The sequence below is a fragment of the Phacochoerus africanus genome, chromosome 14, assembly GCF_016906955.1.
Source record: "Phacochoerus africanus isolate WHEZ1 chromosome 14, ROS_Pafr_v1, whole genome shotgun sequence".
Classification (NCBI taxonomy): domain Eukaryota; kingdom Metazoa; phylum Chordata; class Mammalia; order Artiodactyla; family Suidae; genus Phacochoerus; species Phacochoerus africanus.
Genome location: NC_062557.1, coordinates 276,588 through 296,671, shown reverse-complemented (window position 1 = coordinate 296,671; position 20,084 = coordinate 276,588). Strand labels below are relative to the sequence as shown.

General features: G+C 60.7%; 1 protein-coding gene across 2 annotated transcripts in view; it reads left to right on the top strand.

Annotated features, from left to right (window-relative positions):
• Positions 1-20,084, top strand: part of TBCD (tubulin folding cofactor D) — a 124,178-nt gene that overhangs the window by 92,607 nt on the left and 11,487 nt on the right. For both annotated transcript variants that reach the window (XM_047758406.1, XM_047758405.1), the window contains exons 18-29: positions 1,624-1,704; positions 4,832-4,905; positions 5,444-5,561; positions 6,894-6,954; positions 7,763-7,785; positions 11,163-11,194; positions 14,604-14,666; positions 15,211-15,287; positions 16,307-16,388; positions 18,013-18,131; positions 19,187-19,278; positions 19,713-19,853. In XM_047758406.1, the coding sequence (XP_047614362.1) occupies positions 1,624-1,704; positions 4,832-4,905; positions 5,444-5,561; positions 6,894-6,954; positions 7,763-7,785; positions 11,163-11,194; positions 14,604-14,666; positions 15,211-15,287; positions 16,307-16,388; positions 18,013-18,131; positions 19,187-19,278; positions 19,713-19,853 (963 nt within the window). The remainder of the gene's footprint in view (positions 1-1,623; positions 1,705-4,831; positions 4,906-5,443; positions 5,562-6,893; positions 6,955-7,762; positions 7,786-11,162; positions 11,195-14,603; positions 14,667-15,210; positions 15,288-16,306; positions 16,389-18,012; positions 18,132-19,186; positions 19,279-19,712; positions 19,854-20,084) is intronic.

Genomic DNA, 20,084 nt, shown 5'->3' with positions numbered 1-20,084 from the left:
GTTTCTTAAGATCCATGATATAATAATCTGTGTGAATGTAACTGTGTTTAAATATATGTATTCTATTCTGTAAAAAAAAAAAAGCCTCATTGCTGAGAAAGGCCAGCCATCGTCTGCGGCTCCAGCAAGGCAGAGCCGTAACGTCGCAGAGCGCTGATTGCAGTCACATCACACCTAAAACACCACCGAGCAAGCTCGGAATCTTGTAAGAATTGCCAGAGCGTGGCGCAGAGACACAGAGGGGGCAAGTGCTGCTGGCAGCCGGTGCCAGGCTCCGCGACGCAGGCTCGCCACCTCCGCTTCTAAAACTCGCAGCCAGCGCGTTCCCATCAGCAGGCAGGATGCGGCCGGCTTGGCTCTTGCCCGGGTGCAGCGTACACATGGGGTGCTGCCGTGACGTCCTGCATGTGGGGTGTGATCTGCAGGCTCTCCCCTTGCCGGCGTCGGCTTCTGCCTGGTCTTTTGCTTGTATAAATGATGGGAAGTGACTATTCTTTTTTAAAGTTTAGTGTTGATTTCACATTGAAGTACAGCTGATTTATAGTGTTTTTTTAGTTTCAAATGTAGAGCAAAGTGATTTGGTTATATGTGTTTATATGTCCACTGTTTGTTTGTTTATTTATTTATTTGGTCTTTTAGGGCTGCATTCGAGGCACATGGAGCTTCCCAGGCTAGGGGTCAAATCTCTAGGCCACTGGCCTACGCCACAGCTCACTGCAACACCAGATCCTCAAGCCACTGAGCGAGGCCAGGGAGCAAACCTGTAACCTCATTTCTGCTGTGCCACGATGGGAACTCTGACTTTTTTTTTCTTTTTCTCTCTTTCTTTCTTTTTTTTCAGAACCGTATCTGCATCACATGGAAGTTCCCAGGCTAGGGGTCGAATTGGAGCTGCAGCTGCCATAGCCACAGCAACGCAGGATCCGAGCTACATCTGTGCCTACACTGCAGCTTACAGCAGCACTGGATCCTCAACTACTAAGAGAGGCCAGGATTGAACCCGCATCCTCACGGATGCTATGTCAGGTTCTTAAGCCACTGAGCCACGACGGGAACGCCTGTGACTTTCATTTTTAAGGCCGTCCTTGGGTGGCGTGTGCAGGTCCACGGCATCGGCCACACGCACCGCTGGGCAGGCAGCCCCGTCCCTGCTGCGCGGGGGCTCAGCGCCCCGGCCCCAGGCGCACCTGCCAGCTACTGGTGCGCTGATGCCTTCTGTGCAGTGTCTCACGGGTGGGCTCAGAGGGACCGGGGAGCCCTGGGGCCAGGCTTCCCTCTCAGCACGGCGGTGTCGAGGGCTGTGCTTGCTGCCTGCGTGTCCGTCGCTCCCGCATCTCTGTCGCTGAGCCGTCTCGAGTCTGTGGCTCGCCCACACTTTGCCTGGTCGTCCCCCCGGTTGCCCACGTTTAGGTGGTTTTGAGTTTTGGGCTGATGAATAAAGATGCTTGAACCTTTATTTAGGAGTCTTTTTCTCTAGGATAAATATTTCTAAGGGGATTTCTGTGTGTCTATAAGAAACTGCCACATGGTTTCGAAAGTGGCTGTGCCGTGTCCTGTTCTCACAAGCGGCGTGAGAGCGCCTGCGTCTCCACTGTCTCACCCTCTCGGGATGTTCTCTTCCAGCATGTTTATTGCCGGCTTTCCCGAGTACACACAGCCGATGATAGAGCACCTGGTTACCATGAAGATCAACCACTGGGATGGGTAGGTTCCTGCTTGTGTGTTTGTCTAAGTAGTCAGGTGTGTCTATTAGCTTATCTGTCAGGTGTGAATTCTTTTTTTTTTTTTTGTCTTTTTGTTGTTGTTGTTGTCGTTGTTGCTATTTCTTGGGCCGCTCCTGCGGCATATGGAGGTTCCCAGGCTAGGGGTTGAATCGGAGCTGTAGCCACCGGCCTACGCCAGAGCCACAGCAACGCGGGATCAGAGCCGCGTCTGCAACCTACACCACAGCTCACGGCAACGCCGGATCGTTAACCCACTGAGCAAGGGCAGGGACCGAACCCGCAACCTCATGGTTCCTAGTCGGATTCGTTAACCACTGCGCCACCATGGGAACTCCAGATGTGAATTCTTATTTTTTTTCCCCAAAGGAGAGATTAAATTGAGGCTGTTTGCCGTAAGTTTGCTGTCTGACTGTAGAGTTCATATTTTATGGTCACTTCTGAGCAGTGAAGTCAGTTTCAGCCTTCAGGCCTGGGTGTTGCTTGGATTTAAAGCAGAGCCCACACAGCTTTCTGGGGGCGGGGGGCAGGTGCAACCCTGAAGCCACTGTGTGCGGCTTCCTCTCTGCCTCCAGCTCTGCTTCCGGAGGCCTCCGCAGGGCCTTAGGGACCAGGGACTTAGGCTGCAGGATCCGCCTCCCAGCGTGGGGCCCTAGCTTTGCCCTGGTTGCTGGCCGTTCAAGGGGCCTTTGTGTTTCCCAGGTGGTAAAACAGGCCTCTTCAGGGGTGGGCCCCTGCGGAATGAGGTGTCAGCGCTGCTGTTAGCACCTCTGGGGAGCTGGCTCACTGTCTCCTGCGAGGCCAGCCAGGTCTGAGGGGCGTGACCGCCTGTGGTGTAGGCGGCTTTTTAGGTTCTGTGTCCAGAAACCCAGTTTACGGTGGGCGTTACTTGGAGAACCTTCTTTCTGACCCGCCAGGGAATGGGTTGCAGCTAAGCCTTTGCAGGTGCATCCAGGGCAGGGGTTCCTCCTGGTTCTCTTGCTGAGGGTCTTCCTGGCTGTGGTGCAGGTTTTGCTTTTTGAGGCATAACTGCAGCTGTGACACCAAAACCTCTTATAATTTGCATCAAAGATCCAGTGAACTGAGCCTGAGAGAAATTGATTGGCCTCTTCCCCCCCTCATCAGAAACCTTGGATGGCAGCTCTCCCACCCATTGTGAAACCGACCTTTGGGGCTGTTGAAATGCTCATTCCTTCTTTCAGTTCTGTCAGTTTTCCTTCCCATGTTTTGGGTGGGACTCTGGTTGTGGCGGGTACATGTGCAGTATTTGTTTCTTATAAATGTATTGACCCTTTGTCTTTGTGAAATGTCCCCTTTCCTTTCATGTTAGATTTCTTAAAGTGAAATTCGATACCCTTACGGCTTAAGGGTTGGCAAGCTTTTTACTTTAAAGGGCCAGAGAGTAATAAATATTTTAGGTGCTGTCCCATATATTTTATTGATTTTTTTTTTTTTTTCTTTATACTGCCCTTAGAAAATGTGAAAACCACTCTAAGCTTTGGGCCTTACAACAAAAAAGCAGCCTCAGGCTCGTGGCCTGCTGGCTGCAGTCGGCCCCGGGCCCAGCCTGACCCCTCGAGGCCGCCGCTGCCCCCGGTCGGGGCTGGGGCGGCCACCCGCAGACGGTCCTGCTGCGCGCCCAGCCCGCGGCCTGGGCCCTTTGCTGAGCGCGGCCTCCTTTCTCCTCTGATGTAATGGTGATTCACTTCACGCCTGTCATTTTGCTGTTTGGTTTCTCTTTTTCCCTCCTGGCTTTTTGTTAATTTTGTTTAAAACGTTCTTTGTGGAAATCTTTTTTTTTGTCTTTTTCCCTTTTCTAGGGCCTCACCCACAGCATATGGAGGTTCCCAAGCCAGGGGTCTAATCGGAGTTGTAGCTCCTGGCCTACACCACAGCCTCAGCAATGCAGGATCCAAGCCACGTCTCTGACCTACGCCGCCGCTCACGGCAATGCCGGATCCTTAACCCACTGAGCGAGGCCAGGGATTGAACCTGCAACCTCATGGTTCCTTAGTCGGAGTTGTTAACCACTGAGCCATGACGAGAGCTCCTTTGTGGAAATCTTTTTAGCATAAGCTCTTAACACCAAAAGTTTTCAGGATGCACGGATCAGCAAGGGGGCGAAGTTGTCTGGTCCTCCTTGGAGCCCAGTTTGAGGGCCTCCCCTCACCCCAGCTCGTGTTTCTTCGGTGTTCGGGTTCATGAAGCACGACTGTGGCCTTGGTGTCTTGCGATTCCTCGGAGGTGGAGGTATTCCTGCCTTTCTGGTTTTGGCCTGGGTTATACCCATGAGGAGACTCATAGATGGGGTCTCTCCCTTGTCCTGGTGAATATATGGCCCGTGGAAATGGGGGCCTCACCCAGTTGTATACAGACGTGCTCCCGTGGTGTGTGTCTGCCCTCACGAGTGCGTGTTCTCTTACACGGGCAACCGTGTGCACTTCTGAGGGGTGTCCACTGTCTTGGGTTCTTTTTAACCCTCTCTGGCACTTAAGACACACTGACCCCAAGTGATTTAGGTATCCAGAGAAACAGCATTAAAATTTCTTTTTGATCGTGGTAAATACACGTAATATTTATCTGAGTCTTTCTTTTCTTTTTGGCTGTCTCTTCTGTGTTCCTGTCTTGTTCTGTAGCCTCCTGATGGTTATTTTAAGGAAGCGACTGCTTCCTGTTCCACCGGGAGCTGTGGGTGCTGCCCTCTGGCCTTCTGGCGCCGGGAGGGGGCTGGTGGCGTCAGTGTCACAGGTCGTCTATGGGTCTGCCTAGACCCTGGGTGGCCCCTGGCAGCTCCGGAGGGACTTCGGCTCATGGCCGGTCCGGGGGGCTCCCTCCCGGTGGGTGTGGAGACGTGTCCGCGAGCTTGGGTTGGAAGTGCCTGTGCCGAGGGGGCGTGTGTCTCCTCTGCTACCCTCGGCCCGCGGGCTCCCCGGCCCTGGCACCCTCTGCCTTCCTGGGTGCGGGAGGATGGACACCTGACACTGGGTGGCGGCGTCATGAGCGGACGCGCTCTCTGCCCCCTCGCGGGCAGCCGGTCAGCGGCAGCTCCCAGGCCCCGGCCTCTCTGTCGAGGCTCCGGTGGGGGCTCACAGGCTTCTGTCCCCCTCCAGGGTCATCAGGGAGCTGTCGGCGAAGGCGCTGCGGAACCTGGCCCAGCGGGCGCCTGAGCACAGCGCGCGGGACGGTAGGTGCTCCTCCCCGTGGCACAGTGCACACGCGTGTGCATGGACGCCTCACCCCGCGTGCCGCCCCCCGGGGGGTTTCCCTTCTGCCCAGGAGCCTGCGAGGAACAGTCTATGCCTCGTCAGGGACGGAGCACACACCAGGTGCCCCCAGAGCACAGGTGGGCGGCGGGCGCAGGCTTCCTCCTGGGGGAGCAGGAGCTGCTGCCTCCCACCGCCGTGCGGAAGCGGCCCTGATGGACCCCACAGGGGGCACCTAGACAGCAAGCGGCGCCCTGCGCTGGCTTCCCGGGCGGGGCTGGCACGGTGTGCCCAGGACAGGGCAGCAGTCTGTGCTGGTGACGCCCCCTGGTCGTCAAGGAAAGGACCGCGTTTGCCATCGTGTCTTCTAGGTGGGGTGGGTGGGCACCTGGTTCCAGTTTAGGGAACGTGACACGAGTCTGCCCGTCCCGTAGTCCTCCCTGATGGTTATGGGACAGGTGACTGGCGACTGGATCTGAAACCGGGAGTCTGATGGTCGCTCCCACGTGTCCTTGGCAGTGCTCCCGCGCCTGCTATTGCTGACGCAGAGTCCGGACCTGCACACTCGGCACGGGGCCGTGCTGGCCTGCGCGGAGGTCGCCCGCAGCCTGTGTGCGCTGGCTGAGCAGCAGGGCAGGTAGGAGCCGGGTCCACGTGCCCGTTCATTTGCGCCCAGGGTCTCCACGGGCAGGGTCTGCGGGGCCCCGTGTTCCCACAGGTGCTCTCCGGGGGACCCCACCCTCTGGGCCTCTCCTGCCACCCCGGTTTTTAGTCTTTACTCACGTGTCGGTTGGGGGAACACGGACTAAAGTTGCTGCGGGGGCCTTCTCGGCCGGCAGAGCGGGCGTCAGCGGCTCAGAAGGGCTCTGCGTGAGTGTGCGCAGCAGCTGCTCTGTCTTCTCACTGGACCTTCCACCCGACCCTTGCTCGGAGCAGAGCCCGCACCGCACTGCGACTTCTGTGCCCTGCTTCTTGGACTCCAGTTTGAGGAGAACTGTATTTAAGTGGCTTCTTGTCCCTGGGGGTGACCCCTGGGGTGCGATGACAGCGGGATCCACGCTGGCCACGCTCCTGGCCCCAGGCCCCCTGCCTCAGACCCACAACTGTGGTGCATTTGAAGGATGCCATATGGGGGGACGTGGCCCCGTGGGCTTGGCTGGGGACCTGGAATCTAACGCGCCCTCCCCCAGGGCAGCTGCGCAGGATGCAGGACCGCCCCCCCCCCCTGCAGTGTGTGACAACACGTGCTGCCCAGGGAGGGGGCTGGTCGTGCAGGTTTCCTGCCTGGTGTGGATCCAAGTCCCAGTCTCTCCAAAGAAAGCGGGTTTCAGGGAGTTCCTGCTGTGGCTCAGCGGAAATGAATCCAACTGGTAGCCGTGAAGTTGTGGGTTTGATCCCTGGCCTCGCTCAGTGGGTTAAGGATCCGGCATTGCCGTGAGCTGTGGTGTAGGTTGCAGACATGACTTGGATCCTGCATTGCCGTGGCTGTGGTGTAGACCGGCAGCTGCAGCTCCAATTAGACCCCTAGCCTGGGAACCTCCGTATGCCACAGTTGCGGCCCTAAAAAGCAAAAAAAAGTGGGTTTCAGCAGAAGCCTCGAGCATTGTGCCACCTGGGCAGTTAGGGGCCGGGGAGCCCTCCAGGACTGCAGGTTCCTGGGCGCAGCGCCCTGCTGCTGCCTGGCGTCTTGCTCTTTTCCAGGGCAGGTCACACCGCAGCTGGGAGCCAGGCGGCTCCCCCTCCTGGGGTCCCGGCTCTCAGGCGGGCACCTCTTCCCTCATCACAGGCCGGTCTCTGTTGTCCAGAAACCGCTGACCAAAAAGGCACTTCGTTCATCCTGTTGAGAGGATGCGCCTTCAGGGAGGGGACCCCCCCACTGCTGGTGCTTGCATGTGGGAGCTAGGGCACCGCTGCATGCGGGCTCCCTGACATTCTCCCGGGACCTCACGCTGCACTTGAACTCCCGCAGGCCCACCTCGGACTTCTTGGACGAGAAGGTTGTGCAGGGCCTGAAGCAAATCCACCAGCAGGTCAGTGTAGAGCCGGCAGAATTGCCCCCTCTCTGGGGTCTCTTGGTGCCGGGGGTCAGTCCTGGGCCTGAAGCCCTGTGGCTGAGTGTCCTTGGCTGGGCAGTGTGGACTGGACATTGCAGAGAGCACGTGCCTCTTGTGTCGAGCCCCTGGGGGGCTTGGCACTTGGGGGTGTCCTCACGTGCAGGTGGCCCTGCACCCCCAGCCACGTCCCCACGGTGGGAACCCCTGGGTCTGCAGTCATAGCTGGGATGTGTGTATACTTCCCTGGGTTTTTGAGATCCTCAGGGCATCTTAGACGAGGCTAAGTGCGACCTGGCGTCCCAACGGTGCAGGACCGGGCGAAAGGCCCTCCTGGGGACAAGCAGCCGTGTTGCTTGTCCGGAGGCGAGTTCTGTCTCCTCCGGGACCAACTCAGTGTTTTGGTCTTTTCTCCTCACCTTGTTAGTGCCCTTAATTCGTTTTTGATTTTGGCAAAACTGTTAAGTGTTTGGTCGCATTTCTCACTTTCAAAGTGGAATCTGGCGCCGTGTGACGGAGGAGGCAGAGCAGCCTGGGGACCATCCCCGGCTTCCTGTCACATAGAGCGCGGTGGCTGTACAAGCTGGGGTTCGGGCTGGTCTGGGAGCTGGGCGTGCAGTGAGCTGTAGCTGGCGGGGTGGGGGGACGCCAGGACGTGCCTCCAGCCCTTTGGAAGCAGGACCACGGGGGCAGTGACTGCCTGAGAGGCTCCTGTTCCACACCTGCTGTATCGTTTGAAAATCCCTAGTGACTTTTAAGTAAGTAACTGTCAGTTCTTTGTTTCTAGCTTTACGACCGTCAGCTGTACAGGTGAGTCTTAAGAACCTGGAGTTCACGTTTTGCGTTCTGCTGAAGAAAGCGTGGCCCCGGTCCCGGGCGACCCCGAGCGGGCCGTGCCTATCCTGCCGGAGGGCGAGGAGCGCTCAGCTCGCTGTTTGCCTGTGGAGCCTGCCAGGCAGAGGCCGCGGACGGTGCACCCGGAGCAGTGGCCCCTTCCCGGCGGGTCCTCTGGTTCCTCCAGCTGGCGGCTGTGGCCCGCCCCGTCACCACGGCGCCCTTCCTGCATGCCGCATAGATGGAGTCCTGTGGAGGCTTCGGGGTGCGGTCTTTCCCCCCCAGGTTTGCCTGAGATTCCCCCCCCCGGGGCGGGGGGGCGCTGGGGGGACAGTGCGTGTCCGTGTGTGCCCGGTGTGTGGGCGCGTGGGTGGTTTCCAGCGTTCAGCTTTTCTGGGGTGAAGCTGCCTGAGCTTTGGCAGCCAGGCCTTGGTGTGGACATGTTGCGTTTTTCTTGGGTGACTGCCTGGTGGTGTGTTTGGGGCTGGAGGCCCCCCCAGCGTCTTCCAGGCCCCAGATGTGCACCTGCATTCTGCCTTCAGCTTTTCGTAATGAGTGACAAACCCCGGGAGAAAGAGAGAAGCCCCCCGGCGAGGCCCTGCAGGAAGCACGGGCCCGTGGCCTCGCGGAGGCAGCGCCCTCCGCCCGGGGCGGCCTGGGTGCCCAGCAGCGCCTGTTCGCGGCCTGTAACTCACGCCAGGTCTTGATAGAGGCCCACGGGACCCTTTATTTCCTTTGACTGTTGTTTTCTTTTATATATATGATTTTTATTTTTTCCATTATAGCTGGTTTACAGTGCTCTGTCAATTTTCTACAGTACAGCAGAGAGACCCAGTCACACACACATATATTCTTTTTCGCACATCATCCTCCATCAGGCTCCATCCTAAGTGACGAGACATAGTTCTCAGTGCCGCACAGCGGGGTCTCATCCGTTCCAAAGGCAACAATCTGCGCCTATTAACCCCAAGTTCCCATCCATCCCCCCCCCTCCCCCTCCCCCGGCAACCATAAGTCTGTTCTCCAAGCCCATGAGTTTCTGTTCTGTGGGAAGCTTCTTTGGTGTCTTACATTAGATTCCAGATATAAGTGATATCATGTGTTTGTCGTCTTTGACTTGACTTCGCTTAGCATGAGAGTCTCTAGTTCCATCCAGGTTGCTGCAAGTGGCATTATTTCGTTCTTTTTTCATGGCTGAGTAGTAATCCACTTGTATATACACCACAACTTCCTAATCCAGTCGTCTGTTGATGGACATTTGGGTTGTTTCCATGTCTCGGCTCTTGTGAATAGAGCTGCAGTGAACATGCGGGCGCATGCGTCTTGTTCCAGGAAAGTTTTGACCGGATGGATGCCCAGGAGTGGGAGTGCTGGGTCATATGGTGGTTCTCTGTATAGTTTTCTAAGGCATCCCCATACTGTTCTCCACAGTGGCTGTACCCGCTTACATTCCCACCGGCAGTGTAGGAGGGCTCCCTTTTCTCCACACCCCCTCCTGCACTTGTTATTTGTGGACCTATTACTGATGGCCATTCTGACTGGCGTGAGGTGGTATCTCACGGTAGTTTTGGTCTGCATTCCTCTGATAATCAGCGATGAGCATTTTTTCATGTGCTTCTTGGCCATCTGTATATCTTCCTTGGAGAAATGTCTCTTTAGGTCTTTTGCCCATTTTTCAATGCAGTTGTTGGCTTATTTTGCTGTTGAGTTGTACAAGTTTTTTGTATATCTTAGAGATTAAGCCCTTGTCCGTTGTGTCATTTGAAACTATTTTCTCCCATTCTGAAAGTTGTCTTTTTGTTTTCTTTTTGGTTTCTTTTGCTGTGCAAAAGCTTGTCAGTTTGATTAGGTTCCACTGGTTTACTTTTGCTTGTATTTCTGTTGCTTTGGGTGGCTGCTGTTTTCTTACTGTGAGTTTGGGGGTCCCAGGGCCACCCTGAGGCTCGCGACCGGCCCGACTTGGCAGAGCACTCAGCTCGTGGTCAGGGCGCATGGCGGCAGAAGCCCGCAGGTGGAGGTCAGCTCCAGGCAAGGCCTGTAGGACAGTCAGGACAGACGGGGCGCCGGCTTCCGGGATGCCTTCTCTCTGGAGCCCGCAGACCCTGCTGCTCCGCGGGCCTCTGCCATTGGAGGCTTTGGTCTTTGTTCCCTTGTCATCCATGGCGTTTGCTGCTGCGCTTTCTTCGCATCCACATTTCGTGGTGCTCGAGGTTCCTCTGTGTGTCCCTGCCCCCCCCCGGACACGTGCGGAAGCTGATGCTGTTCTGGTGGCCTGTGCCCGTCCGCTGTCTTGGCGCTCGTGGGCCTGGCCAGGTGGCTTGACTTTCTTGGAGCTGGGTCTGGTTTTGCCGGGCATGCTGGATGGACACCAGGCCTGTGGGGTTTGGCCACTGGGGCCTGGGCTTTGTGACGTTCCTTGCGTTAAGGGTGGTCGGGGTGGGATGGGCGCCTCCGAGGCTTGGGGGTCCAGAGCCAGCCAGCCAGCCTTGAGGGGCCCTTCTGAGCACTCTGCTGACGCCTCTTGGTGGGGGGGGGGCTGGGCTCTGGCTGATGGGGCGTCTGCCCGTCCACGTGGGTCCCGCTGGAGTCCTGCCTTCTCTCCTCAGGCTCTTGCTGCAGGTGCAGCCCGGGGTCCCCCAGGGGCGGTGTCTGTGCTGCTCCCCAGCCCCTCAGGTCACAACCGCCTTGGCCTCCCCACCCCCGACCGTGACCCCGGGACTCCACGGGCTGGGCGGCTGTGCCTGGAAATGCCCGGGCTGAGCCCCTGCCTCCCTCTGATCCCCGTTTTCCAGCCTGTGAACCTTCATTTCTTTCACTCAGTTTTCCAGATGTTTAAGGCAGGAGAGCAACCTGAATCTCGTTCCTCTATCTTAGACGCCAGAGTCTCATAAATTTCCTTCCTTCTCCCTGGAGTGGTTGTGGGACTCATGTCCACTGGCTTCCAGCCGTCAGCGTCCCTGTCACCAGGCCAGGCGGCACCTCCTCCCCAGCCGTGCTCATGCTGGGGCGCCTGTGGCTCATGTCTTTGGGCTGCACGACGCCGTCTTGCTGGTGCCTTAAGTTCCTTCAAGTTTCACAGAGTAAGAGCTGGGCAGTATCTGGCGTTTGCTCTGGGTGGTGGTGGGATGTGACCAGTGGCGGCAAGGTCAGTGTCTGGAGCGATCTGAACGCCATCTGGGAGGCGGTCACGGCCCATTTTCCTTTCCTGGCATAAGACGTTCACACTTCTAACAGCAAGTGCGGCTGCTCATGCTGCCCTCGTGACACTTTGGCGCCTGAAGTTACTTGGTGAAGATACTTTTTGTTGTTTTAGCTAACGAGATTTAACCCTGAATGTTTTCATTCATTTTCAGGGGCCTGGGAGGAGAGCTCATGAGAAGAGCAGGTGGGTCTGAGCGACAGAGGCTGCAGACTGTGGGATTGGGGTGGTGACCTTTACCCTCTGGGGAAGACAGGGGTCCTGAGGGCACTCCCCTGCTTCCCGGTGGGGTTCACTGTGTGTCCCTTCCCCGTGACAAGTGGTCAGGCGGTTTGCTCAGCCGAGTCGCAGCCACGGGCACCCACCCAGCCCTCTGCTTCCACGTGTGTTCCCTCGCGGCTCTGAAGTTCAGCCTGCGTGGGTTTCGGTGTTTTTCAGTCATTGTGGGCTGGCGGGGCTGGGGCTGGGCTGGTGGGTGGGATGTGGGGCGGGCTGTCCCCTCCTCAGCGTGGTGTTTAAAGGTGACCCTAGAGCCGGGAAGGGCGGTTCCAGATTCTCTGTAGATGTTTGCAGGGAGTCCCAGAGATGCCGACATGTAAATCTCTAGATTTCCTGGAGCTTTTTCCGCTAAACCTACTGGAAAACCCAGGATTCACTGCTCGCTGGTGCCTGGCCGGGCCCGGGCCGTGAGTGTTGGGGAAGGCTGGTGTGGGGACCAGCTGACCTCTCGGGGTTCTGGCCACAGCACCCACCCGACCTGGAGGCACCTGCCCGAGGCTCCTGTCCATCGCCCCCTGCCCGCCTGCAGGGACGTGTGGGCTGGGGGGGACACTTCCTCCGTGTCAGCTCAGTGTCCTTGTGGGCTTGATGGGTGTCACTCTGGCAGGGACCCTGAGCTGGCTTCTGCCGGATGACTTTCAGACTCAGGGCCGTCCCCTGGGCGTCAGCAGCTCCTGACCCCATCTCTGGACTTAGGGGCTCAGCCTGCGGGGTCCATCGTGCGTCTGTGTTGGCGCTGTGAGTGTGCACAGAAACCATCGCCCAGCGAAGGGAGGAGTAGCAGGACCACCCGCCACCCCAGCAGCGAAGGGATGGCCGCGCTTTGCGTGTTCCGGCTTTGCGCGTTCACACCTCGTGAGGAGGCATTGTGCCACCCGTGGGCCCCAGACAGCTAGGCTGCAGCTCCTGGTCGCTGCGGGCCGGTGTTGCCCTGGCTGGCCGGCACAGACGTGGTTGCAGTTGGGAGAAAGCCCCCTCAGGACAGAGCTTTCTGAACACTCGCTCCCAGAGGGCGCCGCAGGCGGGGGCGGGGATTGGCTCTCTGGCTATTGCTTCTCCGCATCCTGGGGAAGCTCGGCCCTGCCCGCACGCCCTCACTCTGCCCCACTTGCCGGTGAACCCATCCGGTGAGAACCCGACTGGCATCCGTGAGGACCCAGGTTTGGTCCCAGGCCTCACTCAATGGGTTAAGGCTCCGGCGTTGCCGTGAGCTGTGGTGTAGGCCGGCGGCTGCAGCTCCAATTTGACCCCAAGCCTGGGAACCTCCATGTGCCAAGGGTGTGGCCCTAAGAAAAAAGAAGCAAACAAAACAACCAACCTTCAAAGGAATTTCAAGAGATGTAGAGGGCCACTTGTTCCATAAAAAACTCCCTAATTAAGTAATTTACCATTAGTATTAGTATTTTGCATTTGATGGCCCCACCTGGGGCATGTGGAGGTTCCCGGGCTAGAGGTCAAAATTGGAGCCGTAGCTGTCGGCCTCCACCAGAGCCACGGCAACACCAGATCCTTAACCCGCTGATCGAGGCCAGGGATCGAACCCACATCCTCATGGATACTGGTTGGGTCTTAACCCGCTGAGCCACAGTGGGAACTCTCAAAAAAAGTCTTAATTTAGAAATGTTCAGATCTGTGGCCGCGAGGAGGAGTGTAAAGAAACGCGCGTGCACAGCCCCAGCCTCGGCGTCGCCCGGGCAGCCCCTCCCCAGAGTCATGGAGCAGCTCCAGACACCGTTGTGACCGCACCGCACTGGGTAGTTCTTGCCGGTCAGCGCCAGCTTTGTCTTTCAAACTCGTTTTGCTTTTGGCTCTTGACATGTGACCCCCCCCGACAGAATTCACAAGGTTCCACGACCAGGAGCGAGCAGTCGAAAATAGTGTGTTTACGTGAATGTGGGGCGTGTGTGTGGACAGTCGTACCTCGTCTAAAAGCAGCAGAGAAAGCACAGATCTAACGGCGAACGGCGCGGTCGCTATTTACAGGCTGCAGAGACGTGTCGAGATGGCCCGCGCAGGATAAGCGGTCCAGCCGAGCTCCGGGCCGAGTGGCCCCCGGGCTCACGCAGCGCGGGCAGAGCTTGGCGGCCGGGTGCCCGCCTCGCTCCCAGGGCGCCGTGTCCTCTTTTCAGGCCGCCGGGGGTGGCGTCCGGCTTGCAGGGCCACTCCTGGGCCCCTGCGCCCAGAGAGGTGTGGGGGTGACAGGCAGCCTGGGCGGCAGGCGGGCTCAAGGCAGGCGGGCACAGCCGTGAGGAGATGCTGGAAGGCCTGGTGTCCGGGAGGAGCAGTCAGTTGGGCTGTGAGAGGGGAAGAGCAGCGTGGTGGCTCAGGCCGCGTGCGGGGCCTCTGAGCGTCCGGAATCTGTGCGAACCCGGACTGGGGGTCCCTCTGCCCCCGTGGGGACCCTCTGCGCTTGTGCAGAAGCCTCGGCTCACACAGGACGCTGCAGGGCGGGCCCCGCGCCGGCCCGGCCGCACCCGAGGGGACAGCCGCCGCCTGCCCCTGCTGATGCGGGTGATGCTGACAGGCAGCCCGGTGATGCCGGATGGGCCGACCGTGTGGGCCGGCTGCGTCCTCGACCCTCTCGGCACAGATGGAAGGACAGGGCCTCACGCCAGCTGATGCCCAGTCCCAGGGTCGGGACGGGAGCACGGTGACGCAGAGGCGGTGGGGACGCGGGACCCAGCAGGGGTGGCCCGAGCGAGCAGCCCGCGCCGGACCGCCCGCCCTCCTGGTGTGTCTCGGGTGGGCTGTGGGAGGGGCACATGGCCCTCAGGGGCCCTGACACTCGGCCCAGGAAGCTCAGGTGTCCTTGCAGTCGGGGTGGGTCACAGGTTAGACGGGGCCACGCTCCCGCCTGTGGAGGCAGCCCCTTACTCATTGAAGCTGACGCTGCGTCACTCACGGGGTGGGGGCAGCACCGCAGCTCGCAGGGCCTGCTTCCCCGAGGCCCTGGGCACTGGCTGCTCGGCCCCAGCTCCCGCTCCCAGGAGGCACCCACGGCCCGGCAGCCGCGTCCGCGGCACCGAGCCGTCCCTTGGGATCTGTGTTGGGGTCAAGCCTGCGGTGTCCCCGTGGAGCTGTCTCCCCCGGGCAGGCTCCCGAGAGCTGCTGCTGGACACAGCTTTGCGTGGGCCCTGGGGCTGCCTGAGCCCGGGCCAGGTCTGCGGGGGGAGGTGGGGGCTTGCCTGCCGCCAGCGGATGCCTGCGCCAGGGCCTGGGGTGGGGGTGGTGCTGGCAGCGCAGGCTCCGGTGCAGCAGGTGGCGCCGGGTGGGGGCTTTGGAGAGCCGACGCTGCCTTCGTCCTCTTTCCTCCCAGTGTGCGTCCTGATAGAAAACCTGTCCCTTTCCAAGATGCCCTTCAGAGGGGACGCCGTGGTCGGTGAGTGCTTCTCTGCTTCGCTGATGGGCACAGGGGCGCTTGCTTCCAGAGCGGCCTCAGGTGACCCCCCGCCGCGGGGACTCCTTGTCGTGAAGCCGCTCGGAGGGCCCCGGCGAGGGGGAGTGTCCACCGCAGTCCCCGAGCCCAGGCCCCGCTCCTCGCAGCCACAGAGGGGTGGTGAGACGCCCCTGGTCACCTCCACCCCTGGGCTGTCCTGGCTCCTTGCTCTTGAGCCTCCGAAGTTCTCTAACATCAAAAGCCACGGCTTCGATGGCGCGTCGGTGTCCGGGCACGGGCTCTGCTTGAGCCGAGGGTTAGGGTTCGACGGCTGGGGCCCGGGGGGCCGCCGGAGAAGTATAGGAAGAGGCCGCCCGCAGCCTGCAGGCGTGAGGAAGGGCGGTCTCGGGAGCCGCGGGCGGAGGGGCCTCCCGCCCCCGGAGCAGCAGCCCGTCAGGCTTCCTCTAGGTCCTCACAGCGGGCAGCACCCACGCAGGAGGTCTGTCTGCTGTGTCATGCCCTTGGTCACAAACGGCTGTCTCAACAGGCGCTTGGCAGCAGCTGGTGGACGACACCCTGAGGAGCCTGCCCCTCGTTTCCAGTCCCTCCCGGCAGCAGATGAAGGTGGGCTGGGCGAGGGTAGGGACGTGTGCGTACCCGCTTCAGCGTCACCGCGACGCCTCACCGGCCAGCGTGACGGCTGAGCATGGGCCCGCTTGGAATTCCAGGTTCACGACCAGGAAAAGGGACGCAGCCGTCACGGGCCACATATTTCAGTTTTTCTCACTGCTTCTGGCTGTATTAGTTTTGTTTTCCTTGGAAACGTTTTTCCTGCACACCCTCCGCCCTGTTGAGTTGTACAATTTCAGGCCTGGAAGCTCCCCTTGTGATGCTCGCTCACACGCAGGCAGGCAAAGCTCCCGCCCACTGGTGCTGGTCACTGCCGTCCTGCGCTGGGGTGGGTGACGGGGGGAGTCGGACCTGCAGGTCCTCGCCCGTGACCCCGAGGGTGAAGGGGTGAAGCACGTGGGGTGGTCAGTCCCACCTCCAGACTCAGCCCACCCTCCGCCTCCTGGTCTGGGCAGCTTTTTCATGCTGCGGGACCAGGGCAGCTGTACTCTCCGGGGCCTCGGGATCAGGGCCCCAGGACGTCCTGCTGGGAGCCCAGTCGTGGCAGATGCACGCCAGCCTTACTCACAGCCCTGCCCCTCCGTTCGTACGGGGCCGCCCCCCGCCAGCAGCCCCGCGGGGCTCCCTGGTGGGGAGCAGGGGAGAGCAGTGATGGGTGCTGCCCTGCTTCTGTGTGCTCGTGGGAGGCAGGGGGCTCGGCAGGCTGTGGATCCCGGATGCCGCCCCCTGCTCTCTGAGTGAGGCCTGGGCGTGTGGCCCGCCTGCGGGTGTGGCCCGCCTGCGGGTCTTGCCCGCGTGCGTCTGGATACTGTTCCCGCTGGCAGTCGTGGCGTCCCCCTTGTGCGGGGACACAATCGTTTTCTTGTTCGTAGCTGCAGAGAATTTTGAAGTTCTCCCTTCACCTGACAGGTGAGGTTTGCAGCGATGGGTTTCAGGGACAGAGTCACGGCCTGAGCGCAGAGCAGCCTGCTGCCGCTGTGGCCCAGGGTGCGCTCACATCTGCGCTCTCATAGGACGCGGCCGTGTCGGCGCTGGCGGCTCTGTGCGACGCGTACTACACCCGGGAGCCCGGGGAGGCCGACCCCGCCGTGCAGGGTGAGTGGCCCCGGGGCCGAGGGGGTGGGTTCCGGGGTGCCCCCCTCCCAGTGCAGTGCGGACGGGGCCTGGGGGCGAGAACACCAGCCGTCCCAGGCCCGCCTGGACGTTACTGCCTCACGGGCAGAGTCACCTCTTCCTCCGCAGCGTTTGCTCGAGGTGGGTGTTAGGTGAACTTCGCTGGTCTGTGCCAGGGGCTCCCTGCCCGGGGGCAGGGCCTCTGTCGGACCGGGCTGTCTGCCGTCCTGCCACGTCCTCTGCTTCCTGCTTTCTCCCTGGAGTCTGTCCGTTCAGTGGTGTCTCCATTGACTCTGACGTTTCAGGGTAAAGTGTCTCAGCATCTTTGCATGATCTGCAGCAGCGCTTTTCCAGCGAGCATCCTTCCCGTGTGGAGGCGTTTGCTCTTTTCCTCTTCCCGGGAGTGGGGTCAGAAGAGCCGCCTCCCTGCATGGACCCTCCTGGGACGCCTGACGTGGTCCCGTGTGCGGGTTTGTGCGGGAGCGCCGGTTGCGTAGGAAAGCCTTCCGGTCCTGTCATGCTCCTTCCCTGGGACACTGCCCTCTGCCGCCTCGCCCAGCTGCCTGGCAGGCGCTTTGGAAATATACGAAACACAGAGGAGTCAAGGTGCCATCGTGGACGTCCACTTTCTGTGGATTTTTTCAAAAACTAGAAAGTACTCGGTACTTTGATGTTCTGACAGCTTCCAGGCCGACGGAGGAGCAGACCCCCCCTCCGGAGAGACGCGGTTCCGCTGTCTCTGTGTCGGCAGATTCCACAACCAGAAAGGTCCCAGACAAAATCCGAATTTGCTGTGAGCAGGCACCTGTGTGCATGACAGGAACCTTGTATTTACGGGGTCTCCGCGCTGACGTGTTAGGAGTCAGGCCCGCGGAGGAGGTCTCAAGCGTGTGGGTTTTGTGCAGACTGTGCCATGTTATACAAGGGACTCGGCGTCCTGGCGGTCCTGGAACTGGGCCCCCCCGCCCCCGGGAAATTGAGGGGCGAGCGGGACACTCCTTCTGTTTGGTCTGTTTTAGAAACGGGGACGGTCAGGTCACACTTTCCCCTTTGCCTCAGGAGAGAGTAACACGCCACCTCTCAGAACGACGTTCCGCAGTTAGCGGGGTCTGTGAGGGGCGCGCACCTGTGCGTCCCCCCCGCAGAGGTGTCCCCTGGGTGTGGGTACAGGTGGAACTCCGGGCTCTGCCTGACCCTGATGTTTGGGGATGCAGGGAGCACAGCGTTAAGGGGACTCGCTGGGCTGAGGCTTCAGTGGTGATGACAAGACTCTCTCCGGTTGTGGGGGTGATGGGTGGGCGGTCTGGCCTCCCTTGACCTTCTGCGCTGTGTTTTCAGAAAACACATCTGGTTTCCCCTTTGCTTCCCAGACCCGCAACCTGTCCTGGGCTCCCGGTCTCTCCCTCTCACAGTCTCTGCTACAGCTGCCCTTCCAGTCCCCATGACCGGCTCTCCTGGCCCCATGCGGGCGTCCTGTGCGGTGCGGCCCTGCACCTGCTGTGGCTGAGTGCTGGGCCCGGTGTCCCGTCTGGAGCCACGTTGCGCTCAGGCCTGAGGACGCGCCTGGGGACAAGAGCCCGGCACTCACCCGCTGCCCCCTTTGCAGAGGAGCTGATACCGCGGTACCTGGCCCAGCTTCAGAGCCCCGAGGAGATGACTCGCTGTGGCTTCGCGCTGGCCTTGGGCACCCTGCCCCGCTTCTTCCTTAAGGGCCAGCTCCAGCGGGTAGGTTGACCCCAGCCGGGAGGTGCTGGCATGGGTGTGGGTGGCCTTGCGGGGGAGACCAAACACGTGACGGGGTCGTGGGTGGGAGGAATTCCTGGAAACCAGCACGGTGTCCAGGAGAACAGGGACAGGGGTGTCCGAAGCAGGAGGGCCCTTGAGAGCCTGGTTAACGCTCCCTGAGATGAGACTCGAGCGCCGAGTCCTCGTCCGGGGAGGGGCTGCAGCCTCCGGGCAGAACCGCCTCTCCTCGCCTCGGCCGTGGCGCCTTACCTGGCCATTCTCTGCGGTAGAAACCTTGTCTGGAAACACTGGCCTCCCCACCTTGGCTCCTCCTTCCGCCCTAGGGGGAGGCGACCCGGGGTGTCCTGCTTCGAGGGGTGTCTTCGTGGTGGGGGGGGGCGGATGGTGGGGGAGGGCAGCAGGGCCCTGCGCTGGCACGGGGCACCGGGTCGGCAGGATTCAGAGTCATTGGGTGCAGGGCAGCATCCGCTGGAGACGGCGCCGTCTGGACGCCGGCATCTCCCGCGGCTGCGGGCTTTGCTCGGGCCCGGGCAGCCCTGCTCTGTCTGGGACCTTGGTGTGCTTGAGCTCTTCCGTCCTCGGCCTGTCGCCTCTCAGGGGACACCGTGGGGCTCTGACGCCCTGACTGGGGTCCTGATCCTCTCGCCAGCGACTCTCACACGTGCACTCCGTCCTCGTCTGTGGATGGACGCCAGTCCTCGTCCACCCCCCCCCACTTGACTCACCCTGTCCTCGTCCCCAGACTGACCCCAGGCGTTGTCCAGACGGCCCACCTCCTAGATGTCATTGCTACCAGTTTCCTGGCCTGCATGTGTCCCTTCCTCCTGCCCAGGACGCCTCGGGATCTGGGGGTGGGGGCCCAGCAGAGGGCAGGGCGGGAGGCAGCCCCCTGCCCTGTGTGCTCAGCACTGCTGGCGGCCTAGACGCCCGGGCGCTGTGCTTCGGAGGGCGTGTGCCAGGCCCGTCTCCTCCCGTGTGAAGGACACGTTCTCTGGAGGCTGGCAGTTGTGCCGTGACTTGTTGCTGCTTTCCAGGTTCTGGACGGCTTGCGGGCTGTGACACGCATTTCTCCGGAGGATGCGGGCTTCGCAGAGTCCAGGCGGGACGCCCTGAAGGCCATCGCCAGGTGAGCCACCCATTCCTCCCCAAAGCCATCATCCTCCAGAAGCCGGGGCCGAGCTGGGGCGGGGGTCCTGAGCAGTTTGCTGCCTCTACTGGGAGACGCACGTCACTGCTTTATTTTCCAGTTTCTTCTCTGTTCAGATCCCTGTCCCAGAGCCCGTCAGCTCACAGGGGTTCCGTAACAGCCTGTCACAGTGAGGACGGATGTTAAACTGGTCTGACCCGTGCTTCAGACCGTGGCCCTGCCCTGGTGCTGGGCTGTGGGAGCGCCCGCGGCCCCCCGGAAGGCCGACGCCTGGGAAGGGCTGCCTTCCTGTGCACCAGGCGGGCTGGGGGTGGGGGGCACTAGCCGTGGAGGCAGAAGGTGCTGAAGCGGAGTGTCTGAGGTCGTCTGGTGGGATTCGAGGACACCGGCTCTTCACGCCTTGTCAATTCCAGGATCTGCCAGACCGTCGGCGTGAGGGCGGAAGGGGCCCCCGACGAGGTCATGTGCCGAGAGAACGTGCCCCAGATTTACTGCACAATGCTGGACTGTCTGAGCGACTACACCACTGACAGCCGCGGGGACGTGGGGGCGTGGTGAGGCGGTTGTGTCCCAGCTCCGTGGGAGCGTCCCCCTGCGCCCAGAGGCAGGGCATTCCTGCGGCTCCTAGGCAGCCAGGGTCCCTGTTGCACCCTGGGTCTCATGTGTGTGCCCCGCTCTCTACTGGGAAACCTGGCCTGACCCTCGGCTCAGTTTCCGTGCAGACAGACCCCTGTGGGCGTAGGGCAGGAAGGGTCTGGAAGCGTTTTGGGGGAGGGGAGCCGTGA